This window comes from Pinus tabuliformis, chromosome 8 (assembly GCF_031772625.1).
Source record: "Pinus tabuliformis cultivar Carrire ecotype Pingquan chromosome 8, CPIR1, whole genome shotgun sequence".
Taxonomy (NCBI): Eukaryota; Viridiplantae; Streptophyta; class Pinopsida; order Pinales; family Pinaceae; genus Pinus; species Pinus tabuliformis.
Genome location: NC_142294.1, coordinates 734796179 through 734821177, shown reverse-complemented (window position 1 = coordinate 734821177; position 24999 = coordinate 734796179). Strand labels below are relative to the sequence as shown.

The following is a 24999-nucleotide window of genomic DNA, read 5'->3' as shown; positions in this document are numbered from 1 at the left end:
TAGTGCAAGATTCCAACTGAGAATGCAAATCTGCAGACACTGCTAAACCATGTTCAGGTAGAGTTGGAAGGATTGAAAAAACTGATTGACATTTTGATTCCTGACTCAGACATGAATTCAAACCAAAAGAATTTCGTATGTTTCAAAGAAGAATCCCCGATAAAGCTACCAAAAGGAGTCTAGTTTGATGTGAAGAGAATAGTACAGAGTCAAAGAAGTCTTCATATATCTTTCTTGAAATAGTAGTTTTACTTTTTACCCTTTTGTATCTGCTTCATTTCATTGCAGGACGTAATACTAAGAGAAGCAAGAATGGAGGTAGACTATGCTTATCAAGTTCAATTATACAATCCATGTTTAGATAAAATGCATGTCGGGTTAAGCTATTGAAATGATAGCCACAAATAAAGAGTATAAATCTATTAATTAACCCCAAAGGTTCCAACTCTGGCCAGAATATGCAGCCCTGTTTAGGAAAATATCCACGACTTCCCGAATAAAATCCGGCTAAACATCTTGTCCATAGTATAAATAATCACACAGCTTAAGCAACTGCTTTAATTATCCTATCCAGCAGGAAGCCAAAACTGAAACGTACAGTTGTTCTTGCATTATAGATGTTGATACATGTTTGGACTGTGGTCAGGCATTGACTGCCATGTCAAATACAAGAGGTGCTTCCCACAAGCAGTAAGACTAACCATGAAAGAAGTGTACAATGTGAAACAAAATTGGACCATTAGGCTCAAATCTTTGAAGATTTGACAGCAGAATGCCGTGACCTCATGATTCACCATCCCCCAGAGCTCCCGCAGGAGCTTCCAATGTTTGGACATATTTCCTGGACTTGAAGCTTAATTATACGTCCGCCTGACGATTTCAAGATGTCAATGCACTCAAACAAATCTGCATCACAAGTTAGCAAAACCCACTCAAGATCATCATCTAAATACCTCAGATTAATTGTAATTGTCTCCAACTGGAATCGTTTTACCACCTCCTCACAAAGTTCTCGAAATGCCATATGTGGAGTCAATTTGAAACGAATAGTATCATCTTTATATGTTGCTTTCACCGTCGTCAGCATGCTGTCATCTTGAATGATTCTACCAGTTTGCAGTCTACCTGCTGGAAATATATTTTCTGATCCTTGTTCACTTCTGTTTTTTGCAATCAAACCTTGATTTAGGGAGCTTGATAGGCTATCTTCTTGAAGAGATTTCCGGTTGACACCTGCATTTTGAGAACTGCGTAGGGCCATATCCAAACATTTAAAGCTAGAAGATCTAATAGATAATCCCACACCTCTGTCACTCAGGACTTGTTCACTGTATGCCCTTTTTAGAACAGGAAAAGGACCTGGTTCTTTATGACCATAAACCTGTCCATTCTCTCTAAATATTTGTGGACTGACACATGCATATGTGACTGGATCATTTGGTTCAGCTTCAGTTGACCAAGGATGATTTGAACTTGAGCTTTGGCTACACTCTGAAGATTTAGATGTCACAGAGATGCATGTGGGTGATCCAAATCCCTTTGACCCAACAAAGCTCTTAGCTGTAACTTGTGCATTGCTTATATGACGTTCTTCCTCCTGTGAAAATTGGCCTTCGACAGAGACTGCACGCCCTCCATGTGTAAACGCTTCAGGATGAACATGATCCCCCGCTTTCTCCTTACACACTAATACTGAAGGCAGGCTCATAGCTAAACCAGCTACTGATAAATTTTGAGAAATTGGTAATTTCTCGGGCACGGAACAATACAGTCCATGAGGAGTTTTATCAGTGAAAGTTTCTTCATGGCTACGAGTTGGAGCTACATTAGCCATATGACTAGTTTCACCTTTTATATCAGCACTAGCAGTCCATAAATTTGGTATAGAAGTTGAAGAGAATGCACCACTTTCAAAGGGGCCAATTCTAAATGCCCCCTCTACACCCTGTACTGATTCAATTACCCCTTGCAATCTCCTTAGGGAACGGTGCACCTTGCTGATCTTGCGTGAAGGCCACCTGGAGATTCCATGCTGCCTACAGATTCTTTTCAATGTAGTTGGACACACTGCAACAACACAATAACATCTCAGAAAAACTGAAAACAATGCATTCAGGTTCAGCACATATTTTCTTAAAGCCAAGATGTTGAAAGATAACACTTATACATCGAGCAATAATATGAGCTTAATGCCACATTGATGCAGGTTAAAACCCGGACGCAATGCTCAAAAGTCAGAAAGGGACGTTTCCATTTACGCTATAAACAGTTACAAAACCCTGACATTCCCACAAAATCGTACATATAAAGACCTGAGACAACTATAATCAGATTTTTTCCCCAGCTTAGTAAGACACCGGTTCCCAATTGTCGGGTACTCTGCATAAATGTCTAAGCAAATTCCAGCTTGCCATTGCCCACCTTGGCAATTCATGCATCCCATTCGCCTCCTTTTCGCCCTTGGAACTTGAAAATTTGGAATAGCTCATATCAAAAAGGGAAGCCATAGTTTACTCGGGACATCAAATTGGGATAAATCATAAAAGGGTGCCATCACTATTCTCCGACCATGCAACAAAGAGGGTGGCTAATTTAATTTTAAACAATTACAGAATCAGATCAACAACATCCACCTGTTTCTGCTATACTATAGGTGAGCTACAGATGCAACAAATCTCTGGTATTAAACGGAAGAAAATTGCAACTAACAGAGGGGACAATGCCTCACTTATTGCCATAAGACTAAAGGTCACAGAGGAATTGGACAAACTCTTTGGCAGTAGAACTAATACCTACCAAGAATCTCATTAAAGGTTAAATTTTGTAACGAAGATCTGCTAACATTGCACAAATGTAAATGTTTTACAACAAGAATGCTAATTTTCTCCACTTTAAATAAGCAATAGCATATCCCTAGTTACTGAGAAAAACGATGCAAAAATATAATATAGAATGTAAAACATTTTTTCTCCCAACATGCAATGGCCAAGCCAAAACTTGACTCGTAGTAGACATTAACTTTCAAGTATGCACATTTTTAAAACGGTGTTTAAAGCTTTGGAATTATCAAAAATTGTATCTTCTGTTTCACGATCCTAACTTTCATATCTTAAACAGGGCTAATGATTAATCAATTTATGCAGGGCTAATGATTAATCAATTTATGTAGGCATTGAACAACTCAAAAGTGGCTCAGATGTTTGACTTGGAAAAACTGAAGAAGAACAAAAAAAAAAAAAAACTGAAATTAACCAAATACCTATGCTGTGGGGGCACTCTCCCTCCTCCTACCCCACGAGTGCTTCGCTCCCAAACCATGTTTCCGAAGGGAGTGTTGGGTGCTTCGGAACAGGGTTCCTTAACGCTCCCTTCTAGAAGTTTTCATCGGGAGCATGCTCCATTTAAAAAAATTGCTCCCTGCCCATTTCGGGAGAGCTTAGGGAATGTCACTCCTGGGGCGGTCCCTGAGCATCGCAGAACGGTCCCGTAATATGTCAAAAGCCTGAAAATAAAAACAAAAATACTTCACAAGTGCTCCCTGTGATGAGGGGCACTTGGTATTTTTGTTATTATTTTTTTTAATAAAGGTGTTTAGGAACTAAGTCAATGTTCCAAATGGATCTAAAAAGTGTGGCTACGGTATTTTTAAATTAAAATACCTTCTGTTTTTTTCTTCATGTTATTTCTCATTTCATTCATTTTTGCTGGGAGGGTTTTGTCGGCGATTATTGCTGGCTTTTGAGGAGATTGAAGACTGTTATAGGGAGATTGATTGAAGAGCTTGGAAGGGTTTTGAAGGTTGTCATTTGTGAGAGCTTGGAAGGGAGATTGAAGGCTTCCATAGTTATATTCGACCACCATTGGAGAGCTATAAAGGTAGGCTCTAAAGCTTATTCTTGTTTTTTTTGTTTAAATTTTCATGTGTTGTAAACTAGTATATTATGGGAGTGGCATGAGAGGGCTGGGTGATAATTTTTGCTTTGAGAATTAAGAAGAACATAGGTATGCTTAAGGTTTAGATCACACTTCCAACAATGTTGCTAAATCCTATGTCTTATATCAAGGTTTGAGGCAAATTGTGAATTTGGGAATACACGAGGGGATTGTTTTTTATGATTTCTTGAATACAATTCATCGTTTATATTCAAGATCTCTCCCCTTATATACAAAGTTAAGTCAGATTTTCAAGTGGATTTATCAATTGAATCAGTATATCCTCATTCGAAATAGATCATTATATTGTTTGTCCTCCATCTTGATGCTTTCAGAGTGGAAAAATTAGAGGAATTAGCGCACAAGAACATTTTTACCAGCGGGACCCAGTTTGGCAAATTGGGGTTGAAACCTTCCGAGAGCATTTTGAGGCATCAAACGAAGCTTTATGGGAGTAAAACTTTGTCGCATTAGCGTCGCACCCTTTTTTCATATTCTACACACACAGACTTTTCCAACGGTGCAAGAATCACGTCAATCGTAGTCCATATGCAAAAGTTATGGCACTCAAAGGTTGACCTTCCTGTTTTTACCACCACAATTCGAGAGGATGTCACATCAACCGGCATTATTCATTAAAATTGGGCTAGCCACATGATTATGATGACAAAGGCTCTAGAAAAGTCCATATTGTAACTCTAGTTAAGAGTTGAGGTAGTCAAACCTAACCACTAGTAGGCGATCGAGTTGTGTTATAACTGGGCCACTAAGAGGAAAAAGGGGTTTCATTCTTTTCGAGTGCATTTGTTCCATAGATGAGCAAAAATAACCAAGAGGGATAGGAGATAGAGCACATAGAGAAGATTTGTGCATTGTACAGTGTAATAGGCCATGGGCCACAGGGCATACTTCTTTGTACTTGTAGCCATTTTCTATTCAGAGAAAGAGCGCAAAGCAACCTCACTTTCCAACTAGGTTTTTTCCCAAATGTTGAAAAATGTGTAACTAGGTTCAGTGTTCATAAATATGAAATGTACTTTTGATTCTTGTATATTGTAAAATGAAAGAAAAATTATTATTATTATTTTTGGAGCATGGGTTTCATGCTCAAGGTCTTTTATTTTAGAGGTCAAGCACCCATTGAGTGCTTCTAGGATTTGTCCTAAGTCAAGAAGTCAAAAGAGTCATTATCATAAGTTGAAGACCCCATCGAGCACATTGTAACTTGTAAAGAAAATTATTTTTTTCGTTAAAAGTGTCAAAATACACTTCGAGACCAAGTCAGCTTGGCAGCTGGGAAGTCGGCCTAATTTGAGGAGCCGCGTCCACCTTACAAGGCCTATATAAAGGAAGAAACTCGACCTCCTTGGAAGACATTCATCAATCACTCAATGAAGCGAAGGAGGAAGAGGAAGAAGGCAACGAAGAAAGAAGAGGACGAAGAAGACTTGTTTCTGGGCTATTTCTCTCTCACACGTGCAAAGGAAGGCTAGGGTTTCTACTGTTGGTCTAGGGTTTTCTTCTGCAAGTTCGATCTTGAAGAAGAGAAAAAAGGTCAATGAAGGTCACATTAGGCCATCCTCAAGCACCAAAAGAAAGAGAAATCCAAGCGAATGTTTGAAGAATTTTTGGGAGGCCATAATAAGCTCACACGTGTGACAGCAATTACTGCTAGGAGGGCCGAAATTTTCAAACATGCAGTAGAGAACGAAATTCTGACGCTAGGGGTCGAAGTTGTGCTGCTGTAAGAGATTTAACTGGGTTTGACTTGGACAAAGGAAGCACATCATCCAGAAGGGTTGGACTTGGTCTTGGAGGGTATTGGTCTTGGTCTAAAGGTCTTGGAATTCGTCAATTGAAGAATCTATAAGAAGAGAAGAGATTTGCGAGTTTTCCTCTCAAGTGGAGAGGTTTTGGCCCTGGCTTGCAGCCTACATTTTGTGTTATTATTCTTTTTGTTTTGGTAGTTGTTTGATGATACAAACATAGTAAAAAGTAAAGAAGCTAATAAGTAAGAAAAAGTTAAAAGAGATAACAAGCAGTTATCAAGAAAAGAGAAATCACTCTAATAATTGCCCTATAGATTTCTCAACACCAAAAGGGTTTCTTAAGTCATATCTTGTGTCAAATCGTGGTTTGTGAGTTTTTATTTCATCGTTCTCTATTTTCTGCATAGTTTTAATTCGCATGCATACGCAATTAATAGTAATCTACATATCCATAAATCTAAAGAGAAATGAAACTCTAATATTGTAGATTTTGAATTTTTAAATATAGTTTTATCAGATCTGTCGTGATGAATTGTCGAATGGAATATTCACGACAGTTTACGAATCAATCCCCAAGAAGAAATGTCTACATGTTCTCAAATCAAACAGCCTGAAGGTTGATCACATGGCTAATTTGAGGTCAAGGCTAAGTCAAGGTGAACTTTGGTGACAGGGGTAAAATGGGTATGTCCCCTTTCCTTAACAGGGGAAAAAGGGGTGGATTCTTTGTAAATTTTGGTTTTTGTTAGGTCAATATTGGCGAATGTACAAGTGGAATATTATAGATATTGTAGCATTTTGTTCAAAAGCTTCAAGGTCAAAATTTTGTAGATGGTCGTTAAAAAATATTTCATTCCAACCATGTCCATTGGTTTCAACTTGCTTATGTAAATCATGTATTTAAATTGAGCTTTAGCTCAGTGTCTTTTAAGATAATAGCTATTCTCAGTTCTTGTTTTAAAAAAACAAAAGTAAACTAATACATTACATTATTCAATACTTGAATGTTCTCTTCTCCTACTCTTACCCTTTTCTCCTCCATCATTCTACTGTAGGAAGCAAGTTATTCTCAACAACATGATTCGACAAGCGTGATGGTTATGTCAATGTGGTATATCCTTTTGATTCCATTTTTTATTGCGATGGTGGTGTTGGGAGTCGAAGTTCATCAAAATACCCATGATAATGAGGAAGAAATAGAAGCAGATAGGACATACCGTGGAGAGGAGGAAGAAATGGAATAGGGTGATGATATGAAAATAATAGTGATGATGTAAATGTTCCAAAATCCAAAGAGATCTCAACACCCTTGTGGAAGTATGTGACAAGGCTTAGGGGAGGGAAAGGGAGTGCAACCACAAAATTTATATGCCCCCATTGTCATAAAATTTACACAAGTTCCTAAACCTATGTGAGAGAATTACTATGCGATGAAGTGCCAACCAAAGACAAAATCAAATATCAAAAGGAACAAGCGACATGAAACAAATCCAAAAAAATCAAGGGTTGAACATGAGAGTTCACAAAGAATGTTCAATAGTCGATCCCCATCCCCCCATGCAAGTGGATTCTTGCCTTCACATTCAAGGCATATAACAATATCTGATTTCTATGAATGTGGTGTACCATTCAATGTTCTTCACTTACCTTATCGGGTTGAAATGGTACAAGCCCTCAATGGTGTGATCTAAAAGCCTCGAGTATGACAAAGCTAGAACCTTGGGACTTGATAGGGAAAGAGAAAAAAATTCATAGTGCTCTAGGAAAACTTACAAGTTCTTGGACTCATTATGGGTATCAACTATATCTGATGTTTGGACAAATGTTAAAGGTGAGCCATTAATAAATATTCTTGGCATGTCTACTAGTGGTGCGGTCTTTGTTTCATCCCGTGACAACTTAGATCACCACGAGACCAGTGTTAATATTGCGAAAGCCTTAATGAAAACCATTCAAGAGATTAGGCCCTACAATGACATTCAAATCCTCACTGATAATGTTGATAATTATAAGAAAACAAGAGCAATCATTGAGGATAGGTACCCCAATATATTTTGGATAGAGTGTTTGGTTCACACAATGAACCTTTTAATGCATAATATCAGTGTTGAAAATATTGGTATCGGCGAGGGTCCTGAAAACATCTTATCGACAATATCGGAAAATATCGACAAACATAAAAAATCAATTTTTTCAATTTTTTAAACATATCTGATATTTTGAAAATATCGTCGATATTATCAACACTGTATAATATCATTAAAATGAAGGACTATGATTATAGATGGATTGTTGCTTTATACAAGAGAGGGAAGACAATGATAAAATTTATTACCGACCATGCCATGGCCCACTTCATTTTTAGTAATCACTCCAACTTGGAGTTACTAAAGTTGCAAAAACCAGATTTGCTAGCTATTACGTCAACTTTAGGTGCCTTTTGAAGGTAAAAGAGGCATTGGCCAGTATGTCCCCAAGTCATTTATTGCAGGATTGAAAGACAAAGTTACATCCACATATGACAAACATGAATTCCAAGAGGTGGACACAATGGTCGATGGTCAATTTTAGCAATAGGTTTGGTATATTCTGCTGTTCACCAAACCCATTTACAATATGATTCGATTTGCAAATACAGATTAGTCGGTGATTGGGGAGGTGTATGAGTATATGGATAGCACGCTAGGCCAAATCAAAGATATTGTTGAGTTGAAAAATGCCATCTTATATGATCGTAGCCATAAGCTTGTTGTCAAAATGTGGGATAATCTTAATGTTCCAATTGATACCCTAGCATATGTTGTTACACTAAAATATTATTCTCTATCTTGGTTGGGCCAACCAACACTTGGAGGTGGGGTTAGGAGAAAACCACACATAGATCCAGAAGTCCAAAATGGGGACAAAGATACATATTTGCATTAGACAAGTTGAACAATAATATTAACTTAATGAAAGTTGTAACCTCAAAACGAGAACTCTAGCCTAGAAAATCCTTATTTTTGCACAAAAACATGAAAAAATATGTTGAAATTGAAAAGAAATGATGTTGTATCACCCCTCTTAGGGTTAAAATTCCAACATTTTTCATTCATGGCATTAAAAAAAAAATCATGATCATGGAAAACCTTAAAATTCCAATAGCTTTCAACCAAGTATTAAAGATCAAATAGCATAATTCTGAAAAACTTCAAAATTTCCACATTTTTCAACTATGGAATTAAAACCAAATATCACGAGTGCACAAAATCTTAAAATTTTCACATTTTTCAACCATGGCATTATAAAACAAATATCATGATTAAAAAACTTTAAAAATAAATGCCTAAATCAAAGAGTAATTCTACTAAGAGCAATTTATTTTTTTAAAGGCTAAAAGTATAACTCTTTTAAAATCTCAACCTAAGACAACTTGACAAATTTTCATTAGGGTACTAAAATTGCAATGCTTTTTGATTGTGACTTATAAAATTATCATGAATGTACACAAAATCATGAAAAACACCTTTATTTAAAAAAAAATGGATATCTCTCAATGTCATCCTTTATTGGAAATGCATTAGAGAAGTTTTATTGTTGTAGTTCAGCAGTAAAAATGTATTATAAAACTACTTATGCACGAATTTGTGTGGAGATGGATTTCAGCAAGGGTTTTTCTACTGAAATTAATATGTCCACTCCAGATTATGTGTGGACTCAAAAGAGTGTGCTATGATACTAGGCAAGTACTCAAAAACTGCCCAAATCGTTTGTAGAACAACGATTCCTGGAAAAATAACTAGAGATCTACATGGTGGGAGGGAGCTCAGTACAAGCATTACATGGTATATAAGGCAAAAGAATCTTAGGATGAGGAAGAAGCAAAGGAAATTCAAGAAGAAAACACTGATAAAGAGGATTCTTCTAAGCAATCAACAATCAGCCGAGAAGAAGTGCATGGGGACCCATCAAATTCAATGACAATGCAAGAAAAAATTCCAATGAAAGATGAACATCCCCCTAAATCCCCAAGTAAAATTGCTAGAAAAAGCCATTTCTTGGGCAAATAATGCAGATAAGGAAGATATGGAAAATAACAAGGTTCATGCATCAAAGGATTCACTAGACGCAGCAGAAACTGTAGATTGGATTAAGGTGGGGAAAAAAGAATAATATTTCGCCAAGAAAAACCAGAAGTCGGTCTAAATTAAAGTAGCGGGTAATGGAGTGTACATTATAAATGTATGTTGATTTTAGCAGTTTTTTGGAAAATTTTCAATTAAGAAGAGCCAAAAAATTTTGTTTCATGGGATAATCATTTGAGGGTTTGGATTGAGCCTTTGTGCTCAATCTCAAACCAGCTAGGAATATTGGCCTTATTGAAGAAATGTAACAGTTTTGGTTCGGATCTCAGCTCTCTTTTTTAATAAAATTTTCATACCTGTTTCTTTGAAAAAAACATAGATGCAATGTAAAATCTTTTAACTTTTAATCAAAAATATGAATATTTTTTCGGAACAAATTAAAAAAAATAAATAAATAAATTGACTAGATCTAAAAAATTAATGTAATTTTAAAAACAAAAAAAACAAGCTAAAATGCAATGAATTTTAAAAAATGGTTTAAAAATAATAATAATAATTAAAAAATCTATATGCCCACATAGAATAGATGGTGACATGGGTATTTTGTTAAAGGTCATCAATTCGAAGCACTGTGGGAAAACACCAGTCATGATAAGCGCTGGTGGGGCCAAGCCAAGTACGATCCTCGGGTGATTTTGATAGCTTAGATGTCTCTAGGTCGCAGCTACTCAAAACATGGGTTAGGCATGCTAGTCATTTAAGGATTCGCATAATCTAGCAAACAAAAACAAAAAAACTAAAAAATCTATATAAAAAATAATATTAAAATAAATAAAGTCTAAAAATACATATATATTAAAAACAAAAAAAATTAAACTTATAAGAGAGCTCAATTGATGATCGTCGTATTATAAAATATTATGTAAACAATAAGATTCAAAGTTCAAATCCCTTTAGGTCATCCAAAAAACATCAATAAATATTTCTTCTAAAAATTTAAAAAAGTCAATATATATTTCATTTAAAAATAAACATAAAATATATATTAAAATTTAAAAAAAAATAAACAAATTTTAAAAATAAATTAATTAAAAATTAAAATAAATAAATAAGCAAACAAAAAATAAATTAAATAAAAATATATATAATAAAAAGTATTTAAAATTAAAAAATATATATTAAAAAAATAAAATATTTAAAAAATAAAACATATTTATTTAAAATAAAAAAACATATATTAAAATTTAAATTTAAAATAAATAAATATATAATTGATTAAAAAATAAGTAAAATTAAAAAAAAAAAAAAATTATATAAAAATATATAAATAAAAAATATTTAATATTTTAAAATTTTAAAATATTTTAAAAATAAAACATATTTATTTTTAAAAAATGGAAAAAAAACATAGAATAGAGGGTGATGGTGTACTGTTAAGTCACTCGGTGATGTGAAAGTTACTGGTTCGAAATTCAATGGGAAAAAATCCAGTTATGTTAAGGGCTAGTGTGAACCAGGCCAGGAATGAACCCCATGTGATTTTGATCCCTCTATTTTATGTGGGGCATAAAATAGAGGGTGATGGGGTGTACGGTTAACTCACTCAGTGATGTAAAGGTCACTGGTTCAAAATTCCATGGGAAAAAATCAAGTTATGTTAAAGGCAAGTATAGACCAAACCAGCTATGATACCCATATGATTTTGATAACTCACCAAACCAAAAATTAAACCTATAATCATCTAAAAAAAACTTTTCTAAACTGTCGGCAAACTCCACCAGTACTTTATTGTTTTTTAGTTTTTTTTTATGGTTTTAATTATTTAAAAAAAAAAATTTGAAAATTTCTATGTTTGATTATTGCCACATGTACTTTATTGTTTTTTAGTTTTTTTTTATGGTTTTAATTATTTTGAAAAAAAAAAAAAATGGAAAATTTCTATGTTTGATTATTATATTTTCCAATTTTTATTAATAATTCTTTTTTAGAATATTTTTTTTTAATTGATAATAAGACAAAACACTCTTTTTTCTCAAAACTGCTTCTGCTTGGCTAAGAGCTCGTCTTCCTCGGACGTAAGGAAACACGTTAACGGCCCAAGACCCAGAGGCATTGGCAGGAGTGAAAGCCTGCTCCCTTACGCACCACCAGCGGGTTATTACAGGTGGCGTGGTTTTCCTTGATAACAGTGATGAGTCACACCAACATTCGCGGATAGCAGCCAGAGATGGCTGTCCTCACTGTTGGTTTGACACCTGAGTTTGATAGGTTTTGCCACCTTCGGAAAAAAAGACAAAACACTCTTTTTCCTTATGTGTTTTTTAATTTGATTTAATTAAAAAGAAATAAACTTTTTTTTTAAACAAAACAAAAGCGTGTTCTAAAAATCTGTAAATCCCACCTGCGTTGTTTACAACACGTACTTTTGTTATTTTGTATTTTAATTTGTTTGGTGGTTTTCATATGTTTAGTTTATCGTTTTAATTCAATTTTTAAATCTAATTTTTAATTTCTATTTTTTTTTAGATTTTAATGGCTTTTTTTAATTATTTTAATTTTATTTTTAAATTGATTTTGTATTTTTTTCGAATTGCAAATTACATTACAAAGATATCATGATAGACAATAAGTTTACATTTTATTTTTAAATTGATTTTGTATTTTTTCGGATTGCAAATTACATTACAAAGATATCATGATAGACAATAAGTTTACAGAAACAGAGAATATGACTTCAATCTATCACAATAGAAACCAGATATCCTGGCTAGCATTAAAATAGATAAAATGATATCAAAGAAAATTATTGTTCAATCTATCACAATAGAAACCAGATATCTTGGCTAGTAGTAAAATAGATAAAGTGACATCAAAGAAAATTATTGTTGAACAAAACAGTGACCTAGCACAAACCATTTACCACAAAATGAATAGAAGATGATAGATGAGCTTAAGAATCAAATGAAGTCACGAGAGTAGGGTCCCTAGCACTTGTTCCTATAGGTTTAGAGGGTTTAGGGTCACATTGGAGGTGACTCTCCAAGTGTGCAATGCAAGCATCCAATCTCTCTTAACAGTATTGTTGATGACACTGAATCCTCCTCATATCATTTAGGAACGAGATAATGTCATTCATGTCTTCTCTCTTCTCCTTCAAGACTCGACCGAGCAGAGTCTTCAGTGGATAATGTACAGTGGAGTGCATGTATTGCTTCTTTCATCCCATGGTGTGACGAACTTATGGTAACCAATTAAAAACCTCTATAATGAACTTTGTATCTAATAAGCTTGACGGTCTTGAGCCACATGAGTTTTCAACTAGTGACTTTCCTCTCTAGTACTAGGAGAGGACGTTGAATGGTATTGGGCTACTGCATCTTAAGCCTCAGTTGCACGGGGTCGATTCTTCATCTAAATAAGAGAATAGAAAAACAAGAATCAAAACCACAACAATTCCCTAACCACATATACGCTGACACGCCAGACTCAACAGGGGCCAAATCTGAGAATGTTGAGAAGATGATGCAATGAAAACCGCCAAGGCATCATGAGGACCCCATGCATGCACGCTCCATAGGACTCTCACCACACCGAGAACCAAAATTCTACACTAACAGAAAACCAACATCCCATATAAGAGACTTTCCCTCCTACATCGAAATTCGCCAAGGGTCATCCAAAAGCCCTGCCCCAAACACTTTGCTAACTAACCAATGAGACCTTGGCCGGAAAAAAACATATGTTTTTTACTTATTAATAATAACACAACACTTTTTTTCCTAATGTGCTTTTTAATTTGTTTTTTCGCTTAGAGGATTCTAAGGTCCTCGCTAGGTTTGATCATTTCCATCTCCAAAAATTAAGATAAGCCATCAAGATTGAAAAGAGAAGTAAGACTCTTAATAGGGACGATGGGTGGAAGTTAAGCAGTTTGTGGGTCCCTTCTCTTTGTTCTTAACCCCTGGGTTTTTCTCCTTTATTTCCCCATTTCCTGGTTGGTTTGTGTTCTGTTCTAAGTCTCTTTTCTTTTATTTATTTTTAATTTATTTTGATATTGAATTTATAGGTTTGTATTATTAATAATATTATTATTGATAAACGTCTTTCGGATTAATCACGTCATTAGGATTAGGTCGACGTTTCGAACCAACCACTGTGGTTCATCCTCAGGACAAGGTGAAAAAATCATACAATCTTCATGAATAAATAGTCAGAATGCATCATTGCCCAAAGTTAGCGGTTGAAAACTAGCCCTTGGAGAATGAACCACATTGGTTGGTTCGAAAGGTCGACCTAATCCTAATGATGTGATTAATCCGAAAGACATTTATCTACAATATGAATCACAAAAGTCTCAAATCTAACAATATTATTATTATATAATTTACCCTTTCTTATTAGATAAATATAATTTTTAATCCATCATTATTTATTTTTAATATAATTTTAATATTTATTTTTAATAAAATTTTAATTGATAAGGTAATTGAATCTTAGTAAATTATATAATAAAATATTAGAAATTGTTAATAATTTATGAATAATAAAAATAGATATTAAATAAATTAAAATTAAATTCAAAAATAACTAATTAATAAATAGTTTTTTATCCTTTAACATATCTTTTCATTTATTTTTCTTTTTTGACCATTGGAAATTTATCGTTGCATCTCTCATATAAATTAAGGGTCTCTTGATCTTGCTCCTCATTCTGGTCTTGATCTTGATGATGAACCTAGATAAAAGTTCAAAACAGGTCCACCCTAAGTTTTTTATGTGATTTTTCCTGAAGATCTTGGTTTATATCATGAATTATAAAAGCATCCCATCTGAGATTATTTTAATTATTTTTTTATAATTTTTTTAAATCTAATATATAATCTTATTTTTTATTTTTTAACAGTCTAGATTCATTTTAAATCTCATCTACCAAGCCCCTGAAGTTTAGAGTTAAGATGGGATCTAACCTAGTACTCTTACATTCCATAATGGATTTCCTCAAGTCTTTAAATAGGCTTCAACCCAACAAACACTATGAAAAAATATCATGAACTTGTAAACCACAATAATTTTATAGTTTAATTTAACTTTATAATTTTATAGTCAAAATTATAATTAATCATTTTAATTTTTTTATCAATGAATTTTAATAAATAATAATAATAATATAGCTTGAGTGGGCCTAATATACAACTTGACTGGGCCTAATGGTTAAGAGCATGTGTTTCTTCCTAAGAGGTCACAGGTTCAAAACTAGAGGGGGTAGAGTATGTATGCCTTCATAGACTTAGCAGTCAAATCGCTGCACGGAGGTGGGTCCCTTGTCCCACAAACAAGGGGGTCTCATTTACAAATTTGGTGTCTAGCTTGGCCGTGGCCTTAAAAATGGATAATAATAATAAAATTAATTTTTTTTAAATGTGTATTATTTAAAATTAAGGGTATGTTTTCTTTTATTTTTTATTTTAGTGCTTATTCTCAAAAAAAATGCTTTTCCTCTTAATCTTTTTTTTGAAGTGTTTTTCAATCATTTTTTAAGAGTAAAAACCTGATTTTTTTTTTTAAAAACTGTTTTTCAATCATTTTTTAAGAGTAAAAGGGTGATTTTTTTATTTTTTTAAAGTAATTTCTTCCCTCAAAAAAATATTTGCAATTTTTTCCTCTAATGTAAATTATTAAAAAAAATATATATTTATACAATGTCAGTTTTAGATTTTATGTTTTTTTATTTTTGATGGTATCAATCATCAAGGTTATAATGTCAATTAATAGGTATTTTTACCCCAAAAATAAAATAAAAATTGAAAAACATTAAAAAAGCAAGTATTTAAAAAAAATTAACAAACTTTAAGTATTGAGTTGTAGATATTTTGTAGTTAGTCGAAAAATGTTTGAATTTTAACCCTAAAAAATAGAGTGATGTTGCATCACCACTTTTGTGTTTCTACGTGTTTTTCATGTGTTCCATAGTCATGATATTTGGCCTTTAATGCCATAATTGAAAATTGTTTGAATTTTAACCCTGAAAAGACCAAAAAAAAGGTGATGTTGCATCACCGCTTTTGCATTTCCAGGTTTATGTCTTTTGCAATCATGATATTTGGTTTTTAATGCCGTAGTTAAAATATATTGAAATTTTAACCTTAAAATGAAAAAATAGTGATGCTATATCACTACTTTTCCAAATCACACATTAAAATCATGATTTGATGCAAACACCAAAAAAACAAGAACTTGGTAAAATTCTCATTAAGTTGGTAACATTGTTGTTAGTTCCTAATGAGTGCTCAAGTAAGAATCCAATTGAGCAAATACATTAGTGAACATGAAGTCTTTGGCAATTTGCATGCATCTCAAAGTCAAAATAGGTTGAGTTATATCATGCATTGTAATTTTTATAGGAAATGTTTGGTTCTCCTGTATTGTATGGACATCAGTGTACTCAATAGTCCATTTGACCTACTTTGTGGTCATTAGTTGGACATAAATATAATTATCTTATCTTATCGAATGGTGGAACGTGGATGGCTCCTCTACCACACATCAGCATAAATTGGTGGTGATAGTGCTTTCACAAGTTGTTAACACTTCACCACAAAGGTGTTGGAGCCCCTATAGCATCTTTGACAACATTTAGACAAACAACTTGAATGTAGACTGAGCAAAAAGCTTGGTTCATGCATGCTATAACTTCATCTTGTTGTCCCCTTTTTGTGAAGTAGCAAAAAACAATAGAACATATGTGACTTTGTTAAAATTGGCAACTAGGGCCAAACTCCACTTGGGTCATCTTATTTATAACAGTTGATATTTTTCTTGGATTCCTCTCTCCGAGAGGTGTAAGATTGATCTAAAGATCATCCAATTCCGACATGTAAAAATAAAGATATGAATTTATTTGTATTATTGACAAATTATCAAGGTCGGCCAAGAAGCAAATCAGGGAGTTTTACCCCCAGTTCATCCTCAACGTTGCATATAAAAGGAGGAGACCTCAAGTCATTATTTCATTATCTCATCTTCACTCATCTCTCTCTCCTCACTTGATTGGGTACGCAGATTAGGGTAGCCATCTCTCACACGTGCAGAGGAAGAAGGAGTTGACTGTGTTGACCAGCGTTCATCGAGCTACAGGGAGGCTTTCTAAGGCTGCATTGACCAGCGTTGACTACGGATTTGGGTGAGGACTTTCTCCTTGGCAAGCCGCAGATTCTGGGCACGAATTTCGAGGCTGTTTAACCCCTGCATTGACCAGCGTTGACTGTCCTCGGGCTGGCCGCAGGGTTGACTTCCGTTTACCAGATTTGACTGGAAATTTTCAGACTATTTTGGTTTGTTGTTTAAGGCCGAAGTTGACTAGGTTTGGCCAAGCCGTTTAGAGGAAGAATTATGCCCTATTTGACCAACGTTGACTTTTCTGGTTAGGGATTTTCTATTGCGGTCATAAATTATCAGATTTGTAATTTGTACTATCTGAACTATTGAAGAATATAAGAAGAATTGATCAAGGGTTTCCCCACATTGGGGTCCCTAGCTGGTGCCACATCTTGTGTCCTCTTGTCTTGGCTTGTCTTCTACTGTTTATGTTTATGTTCTATCTGCATTTTACTATCATGTTGATGTGATTGCTAAACTGGATATTGATATTGGGATAATAAAGAAATTGAAGTAAATTTCTCTTAAGCATAGAACATACCAAAAATCAACATGGTATCAGAGCTAAGGTGAAGACAAAGCCCAAGCAAGAGTGAAAGAGAAATCACCGAAGATAGTTGGCCAATGACAAAAGGCTCAATGGGTTCCTAATCCCACTTCTGGCTGAAGACAAGCTCCATGAAAATTCTGACTATCATGGATGGAAAATGTCTCTCGATCTGACCTTGGAAGAACAAGAAGTGTTGGATTATGTGAAGGGTAAAATCCCTGAGCCTCCTTCAAATGCACCGGCTGCTACGAAGACCAAGTACAATAAGGTTGAAGTCAAAACGAAGAAGATTATCATAGATTCCATTGACAAGCGTCTAGTGGACTGCATCTCTGATTTGAACACCTCTAAGGAGATCTACAACAGGTTGGTCAGCATGTTCAAGGTTGGTGATGCAAATCAAATTTTATTTCTCAAAAATAAGTTGAAGGATATTAAGAAGGGCAAGGACAAAGATATTCAATCCTACTCTTTAAGGATCACTGAGATCAAGAATGATCTTCTTTCGATTGGAGAGGTCATTCCTGACAGGGAACTTACTATCACTACCCTTGGAGGACTCCCACCCGAGTCGTATATATTTAGAACCACTATTCTCAACAATGATCGAATTCCATGGTTTGAAGAATTGATGTCGAGATGCATTCAAGAAGAGACAAGAATGGTGAAGCAAGAGATGCCCTCTAATAGAAGCAACCCCACTACTTTCTCCGCGCATGTCAAAAGAAGAAATAATGCAAGGACTAAAGGTCATTTCAATGGAAAGCCTGGATCTAAGGGTGGAAGGAAGGAAGGTGCTTTGTTTGCAATAAGTTTGGCCACTATGCAAGAGAGTGTCCAAATAGAAAGGACACATCGCATGATGATGATCACAATCATTCTAGAGGAAACTTCAACAACAACAATCAAAGGAATGGCAAGTTCAATGGCAAAGGAAAAAGGAATGTAGGACATCAAGGAAATGGTCAACCCTCCAAGAAAGCAAGGAACTCCAGGTATGAAGAATCAAATGTTGTTAACAATAAGCAAAAGGAATACTATCTTATATTGGCCCTCTCCACTACCTCTCCTCCGGACACTTTGGGGAATTGGCTAATTGATAGTGGTGCCTCAAGGCACTTCATCGGATACAAGGAAGCTCTCTCTAATCTGATAGAGAAGGAGACAAACTTGGAGATTATTCTTGGAGACGATGCCACCTATCTTGTGAAGGGAGTAGGAAATGTTACCCTTCAATTGGATCAAGGTAACATGACTCATTTACAAGAAGTTCTATATGTACCCGATCTCAAGAAGAACCTGGTGTCCATTTTGGCAATGGAAGACAAAGGATACAAGGTGGCATTCATCGATGGAGAGGTACATGTTTGGAAAAGGAGTTTTAAAAATGCTTTTACTCTTGGGTTCGGGGTTGACACTTTGTATCAAGTTGGAGGAAGTCCATTGGAAGCGATGTCTTGCGACACATCTCTACAATATGAACTATGGCACTAGAGGTTTGCCCATCTTCATTATAAGGCTCTACCCAATGTGACACAGACGGTGACAGGTATGCCCGAGTTCAAAGTGAAGCATGAAGATGTATGTTCGGGATGTGCCGAAGGAAAACTTACAAGGGGATCATTCCCCTCAAGTAATAACAAGACCACAAATATATTGCAATTGATCCACTCTGACATATCTAGTATGATGCCCGTAAACTCTTTGGGAGGATACTTATATTATCTCACCTTTACAGATGATTATTCTCGCAAGACTTGGATCTACTTCTTGAAAAATAAGGATGAAGTGTTCACCAGGTTCCGTCACTTCAAAGCCATGATCGAAAATCAATCCGAGAAGAGAATCAATATATTGAGGACTAATAATGGGACTGAGTATGAATCAAATGAATTCCATGATTATTGCAGAGAAGCTAGCATTAAGAGGGAGACTACAACACCATACACTCCCGAGCAAAATGGTGTGGCTGAAAGGAAGAATCGTACTATTGTAGAAGTTGTTCGTGCCATGCTTCATAATCAAGGGCTTCCGAAGTTCCTCTGGGTCGGAGCTGCAAATACCGTCGTGTATATTCAAAATCAATGCCCTCATCAAGCATTGGACTCCAAGACTCCTGAAGAAATATTCACTAGTAAGAAACCTGATGTCTCTCATTTTAGAAATTTTGGAAGTCCCATATATTTTCAAGTACCGAAAGAAAAAAGAAGCAAATTGGGTGCATCAAGGAAGAAAGAAATCTTTGTGGGCTATAGCGAAAATTCTAAGGGCTATAGAGTTTATGTGGTTGGTCAAAGGGAAGTTGAGATAATTCATGATGTCACCTTCAAGGAAGATATGACCCTCAGCAAAATCAACAACCTTTCCTTGACAAAGAAGCTGACACTGGAAAACAAGGTGAAAAAGAGGATGAAACAATGTCTGATGTTGATGAACCTATGGATCCTATTGATCCTCCTCCCCAAGAGCCCTCCTCCTCCAAGAGGAGACCCTCATGGCTTAGGGAGACTCTCGAAGATGTCAAGAGACATATTGCACCAAGGGGAACTTTCTGTGAAAGCAAGAAGCCGAACAGGTATCAAGGATACTTGACTGTCATGAGCATTATCATTAAGAATGAGCCTTCATCATTTGAAGAAGTCATGAAGCAACAAGTATGGAAAAATGCTATGAATGAAGAATATGAGTCTATTATGAAGAATGATGTCTAGAATGTGGTTCCTAGACCCCGCGACAAATCGGTTGTCTCCTCTAAGTGGCTCTACAAAATCAAGCATGGAACTGGTGGAAGTGCAGAAAATTTCAAGGCTCGATTTGTTGCTCGAAGCTTTTCTCAAAAGGAAGGTGTAGATTATGATGAGATATTTGCACCTGTTGATTGATACACCACCATTCGCTCGATCATAACCCTTGCTGCCTCGCAAGGATGGAACCTACATCAAATGGATATCAAGACCGCTTTCTTGCATGGTTTGATCAAAGAGGAAATCTATGTGGAACAACCCGAGGGGTTTGAGGTTCATGATCGGGAATCTCATGTATGCAGGTTGAAGAAATCTCTCTATGGTTTGACGCAAGCACCCCAGGCTTGGTATGAGAGGATTGATAGCTATCTGATGAAGCTAAGATTCATTAGAAGTGAAGCCGATTCCGAACCTTTAATTTAAGGTTGAAAATGATAAACCTCTCATACTGTTACTTTATGTGGATGACCTCTTTCTGGCAGGTGCATACCCTCTCATTCACAAATGTAAGAGGGAGTTGGCTTCTGAATTTGAGATGAAGGACCTAGCACTGATGCATTACTTCTTAGGGTTGGAGGTCTAGCAAAAGCCGGGAGAAATTTTCCTATCTCAAGGAAAATATGTTTTGAAGATATTGAAAAGATTTGGGATGGTGGACTGCAAGCCTGTGACTACCCCGATGGAACTTAACTTCAAGAAGTTATGTGGTAGTGCTGCCGGACCAGAATTGGGAAATGCCTCTGAGTATCGTCAACTCATAGGAGCGCTAATGTTCTTAGTAAACTCCCATCCAAACATATGTTTTGCAGTTAATACGTTGAGCCAAAATATGGTTGAGCCTCATCATACACATTGGCTTGGTGCCAAGAATCTTCTGAGATATCTTTGGGGCACAATCACTCATGGTTTGAGATACACTGTTGGAGAAATGAGGCTGCATGGTTATTCTGATGTTGATTGGGCTGGCAATGTGGTGGATCACAAGAGCACTTCTAGATGTTGTTTTTCTTTGGGTTCTACTTCAATATCCTAGATGAGCAAGAAGCAGAAATCGGTTGCCTTGAGCACCATTGAGATCGAATATATAGCTGCTAGTATAGCCCCCTGTGAAGTTGTCTAGTTGAGGAAGCTCTTCAATGAGCTGTTTGGACATGTGCTGGATACCATCGTGATCCTCTGTGACAACTAGAGTGGGATCTGATTATCAGAGAAACTCGTATTTCATGATCGCTACAAGCACATAGATATCAGGTACCATTTTATCCAAGATATGGTACAACGAGGAGCAATAAGGCTCCATCACATTGGCACTGATGAGCAAGTCACTGATATTCTGACAAAGCCCTTGGTGAAGGTCAAGTTTTTAGCCTTCTGAGAATGACTTGGAGTCGTGGAGAGACCCTCTTCTAAGGGTCCTGTATGATATCGACATTGAACTCTTGGAGCTCCGGGGAGCTTGGGGTACTTCTTGGAGCGATGAGCAACCATAGGGTGAGTGGTTCAACCTTCCCCTAGTGGTTTGATGTGTACAGGGTGAGTGGTTCAGCCTTCCCTTGTGATACCCCGTGGCGACATGTAGGCAGGATAAGTGGTTCATCCTTCTCCTACTGAGACATCCTACCCATGCAGTCTAGGACTCATGGGAAGTACCTCTCATCTGGCCAATGAGTAGGGAAATGAGGATAGGGACCATAGTACTACCAATGGACGCATCGTGTACTACTATACTCCCTATGTTAGGATGACCGATATGGATCTGGGTCCATTGGAACTGACTTCGGGTCAATAAGAGTGGTATGAGACACTCTTTTATTTGGGATTGACTTCAGATCAGTAGAGAATGGTATGATACATTCTCGATCACTTCTTCTTCTTCATAGTTCAGCAGAGCAAAGCAAAGCAAAGCAGTGCATTGATGGCAGAGATAGCACTAACAGGCAGATGGCTTAGCAAATGGAGTTCTCCCTATTTGAGAGGGAGTGTTAAAATTGGCAACTAGGGCCAAACTCCACTTGGGTCATCTTATTTATAATAGCTGATATTTTTCTTGGATTCCCCTCTCCGAGAGGTGTAGGATTGATCTAAAGATCATTCAATTCCGACATGTAAAAATAAAGATATGAATTTATTTGTATTATTGACAAATTGTCAAGGTCGACCAACGAGCAAATAAGGTAGCTTTACCCCCAGTTCATCGTCAATGTTGCATACAAAAGGAGGAGACCTCAAGTCATTATTTCATTATCTCATCTTCACTCATCTCTCTCTCCTCACTTGATTGGGTATACAGATTAGGGCAGCGATCTCTCACACATAGGAAGGAAGGAGTTGACTACGTTGACCGAGCTGCAGGGAGGCTTTCTAGGGCTGCGTTGACCAGTGTTGACTATGGATTTGGGTGAGGACTTTCTCCTTGGCAGGCCGTAGATTCTGGGCATGAATTCCAAGGTTGTTTGACCCCTGCGTTGACCATCATTAACTGTCCTAGGGTTGGTCGTAGGGTTGACTTCTGTTGATCATATTTGACTGGAAATTTTCGAATTGTTTTGGACTGTTTGGGTTTGTTGTTGAAGGCTGAAGTTGACTGGGTTTGACCGTGCTGTTTAGAGGAAGAATTCTGCCTTGTTTGACCAACGTTGACTTTTCTAGTTAGGGATTTTCTGCTGCAGTCATAAGTTATCAGATTTGTAATGTGTACTATCTCTCTCTCTACTGAACTATTGAAGAATATAAGAAGAATTGATCAAGGGTTTCCCCACATTGGGGTTTGTCCCTCGCTGGTGCCACATCTTGTGTCCTCTTGTCTTTGTTTGTCTTCTATTGTTTATGTTTATGTTCTATCTGCATTTTACTATCATGCTGATGTGATTGCTAAACTGGATATTGATATTGGGCTAATAAAGAAATTGAAGCAAATTGCTCTTAAGCATAGAACATACCAAAAATTAACAGACTTTCGACAACATCCCAAAGGAGGTTAATGTGGACGATGGAGCCACAACTTTAGAGTGCTTGGAAGTTGAACATCGGGTGATCCTGAGGGTGATTGTATTCATGGAGTAGAGATGCCATCCCTGCCCACTAGAAGGTTTCCAGATGCATGAGTTTTTCCTTTATCTTCACAACATCTAGTGTTACATGGGGGTTATGCAACTACTAGGTCCATGAACACTTCCACCCACCTAGTGTTACATGGGGGCTATGCAACTACTAGTTCCATGAACAGCATTGTGTTGAAACGAGACCGATTCGGTCAAGGGGGATTTAAAAAGATCTCGCACCAAAGATCTAAGACCTGTGAATGAGCAAGTTAGATCAATCTGAATGAGTGAGGCCACCAAGCTTAGGGGGAGAAAGGATGCCCAGTCGGCATCAGTAGGTATATGTTATTTTTCATTTTTTGGAAGTGCTACCAGAAACACACCTCCAGTAGCTGCCCTACATAACATGGACTTCCTCTGGCTTATCTGTCTGAAGGGTATCTAGTCTGCCAGATTCATCTGGGACTTGCACATGACCTAATGCATTTTTAACATGTCATTCAGACAAGCCAAAACACAAGCAAAAATTAATCCCTGGTGTACAAAATCAGCATTCCATCAACCTCACAAGTGACCAAGGCCCTGTTAGTAGTGAGTATATGTTATATGTTACAGATAATGAACAAGTCTTAATACCCAAGAAGGTGATGCAAGTCTTAAATCAACATTACAATTTGAGTGCAATAGCAGATACATGACAATCATTAAAGAAAACTTCACCTCAAACCCCAAAGTTCAGAAATTCAAGTCACTAGATACCATACGAAATGAGATGAACTAAAAAGATTATTAGGAACAATAAAACACAGCAAGCGGAGAACTCAGGTATTATGCTCCGTATTCACAAGCAGAATAAAATAAACTGCAAGAGACAATAGACAAAATTTCACTATGTCCACACAATGACAAAAACCAAGGGTAAAGCAAGTCTTTGAGTCTCATCATCCATGGCCCAGTTCAAAATTCAAACTGAATAACATCTCAGAATTCATTGATATCAATGCCTAGTAAAGAAGCAAATACAACCAACCAATGAAAGGAAAAACTAGTGAAGGGAAGTCAAGGCTAGCACTACTACGAAAAAGAGAGAAAAGAATAAAACCTATTATTACACAAAGGAGCTTCATATATTCATAGATATACTCCAACCCCAAAAGGAGCTTCATACGTTCATAGAAATACTCAAACCCCAAAGGCCAATCACATTCTTGAAACAACTGGCAGAAAATGCAAATGGAAAGGAAGATAGTCAGCCATTAGATGTTATGAAGTATGGATAGAAGGAAAAGCATGGAGAGGACCAGAATTTTCAAGGCTCAAAGAGAAATCAAAAAATCAATCTAACGTGTTATATTTAAAGGTTTTGTAGAGTCCAATTTCAGATTTGACTGTAGAATGGCCACAGTAAACATCTACAACAGAAATTTCATTTGATGGCCTTATCTTTCAAAGTTTCAACCATGTTGGGTACATCTAGCATACAGTTAACAATTTTCTCTGCAGCTGGAATCTCAAAACACGCAAATGTTGATATTTCCTCATTAACCACTTGATGCACTCTCTCACAATAACCATGAAAGAATAAATATCTCCTCTATTGTGTACCTAAGCACATCTTCTTTAGTAGGTATTAGACTCTATATACATGAGTTACCTTGTGCATGAATTTGTAATAATGTTCTATATTTTTTTGGAAAAATAATTACCCCTGCCTTCCTTGAATTTCCCTCCTCTTCCCTGGGT

The 24999-nt window shown here is 36.2% G+C and overlaps 1 protein-coding gene across 1 annotated transcript in view; it reads right to left on the bottom strand.

Moving 5' to 3' along the window:
• Nucleotides 1–392: 392 nt before the first annotated feature.
• LOC149237680 (protein NLP6-like) overlaps nt 393–24999 on the bottom strand; it is a 41612-nt gene continuing 17005 nt past the window's right edge. The window contains exon 4 of the mRNA XM_089372742.1: nt 393–2067. Coding sequence (XP_089228868.1) covers nt 791–2067 — 1277 coding nt within the window. The 3' untranslated portion in view covers nt 393–790. The remainder of the gene's footprint in view (nt 2068–24999) is intronic.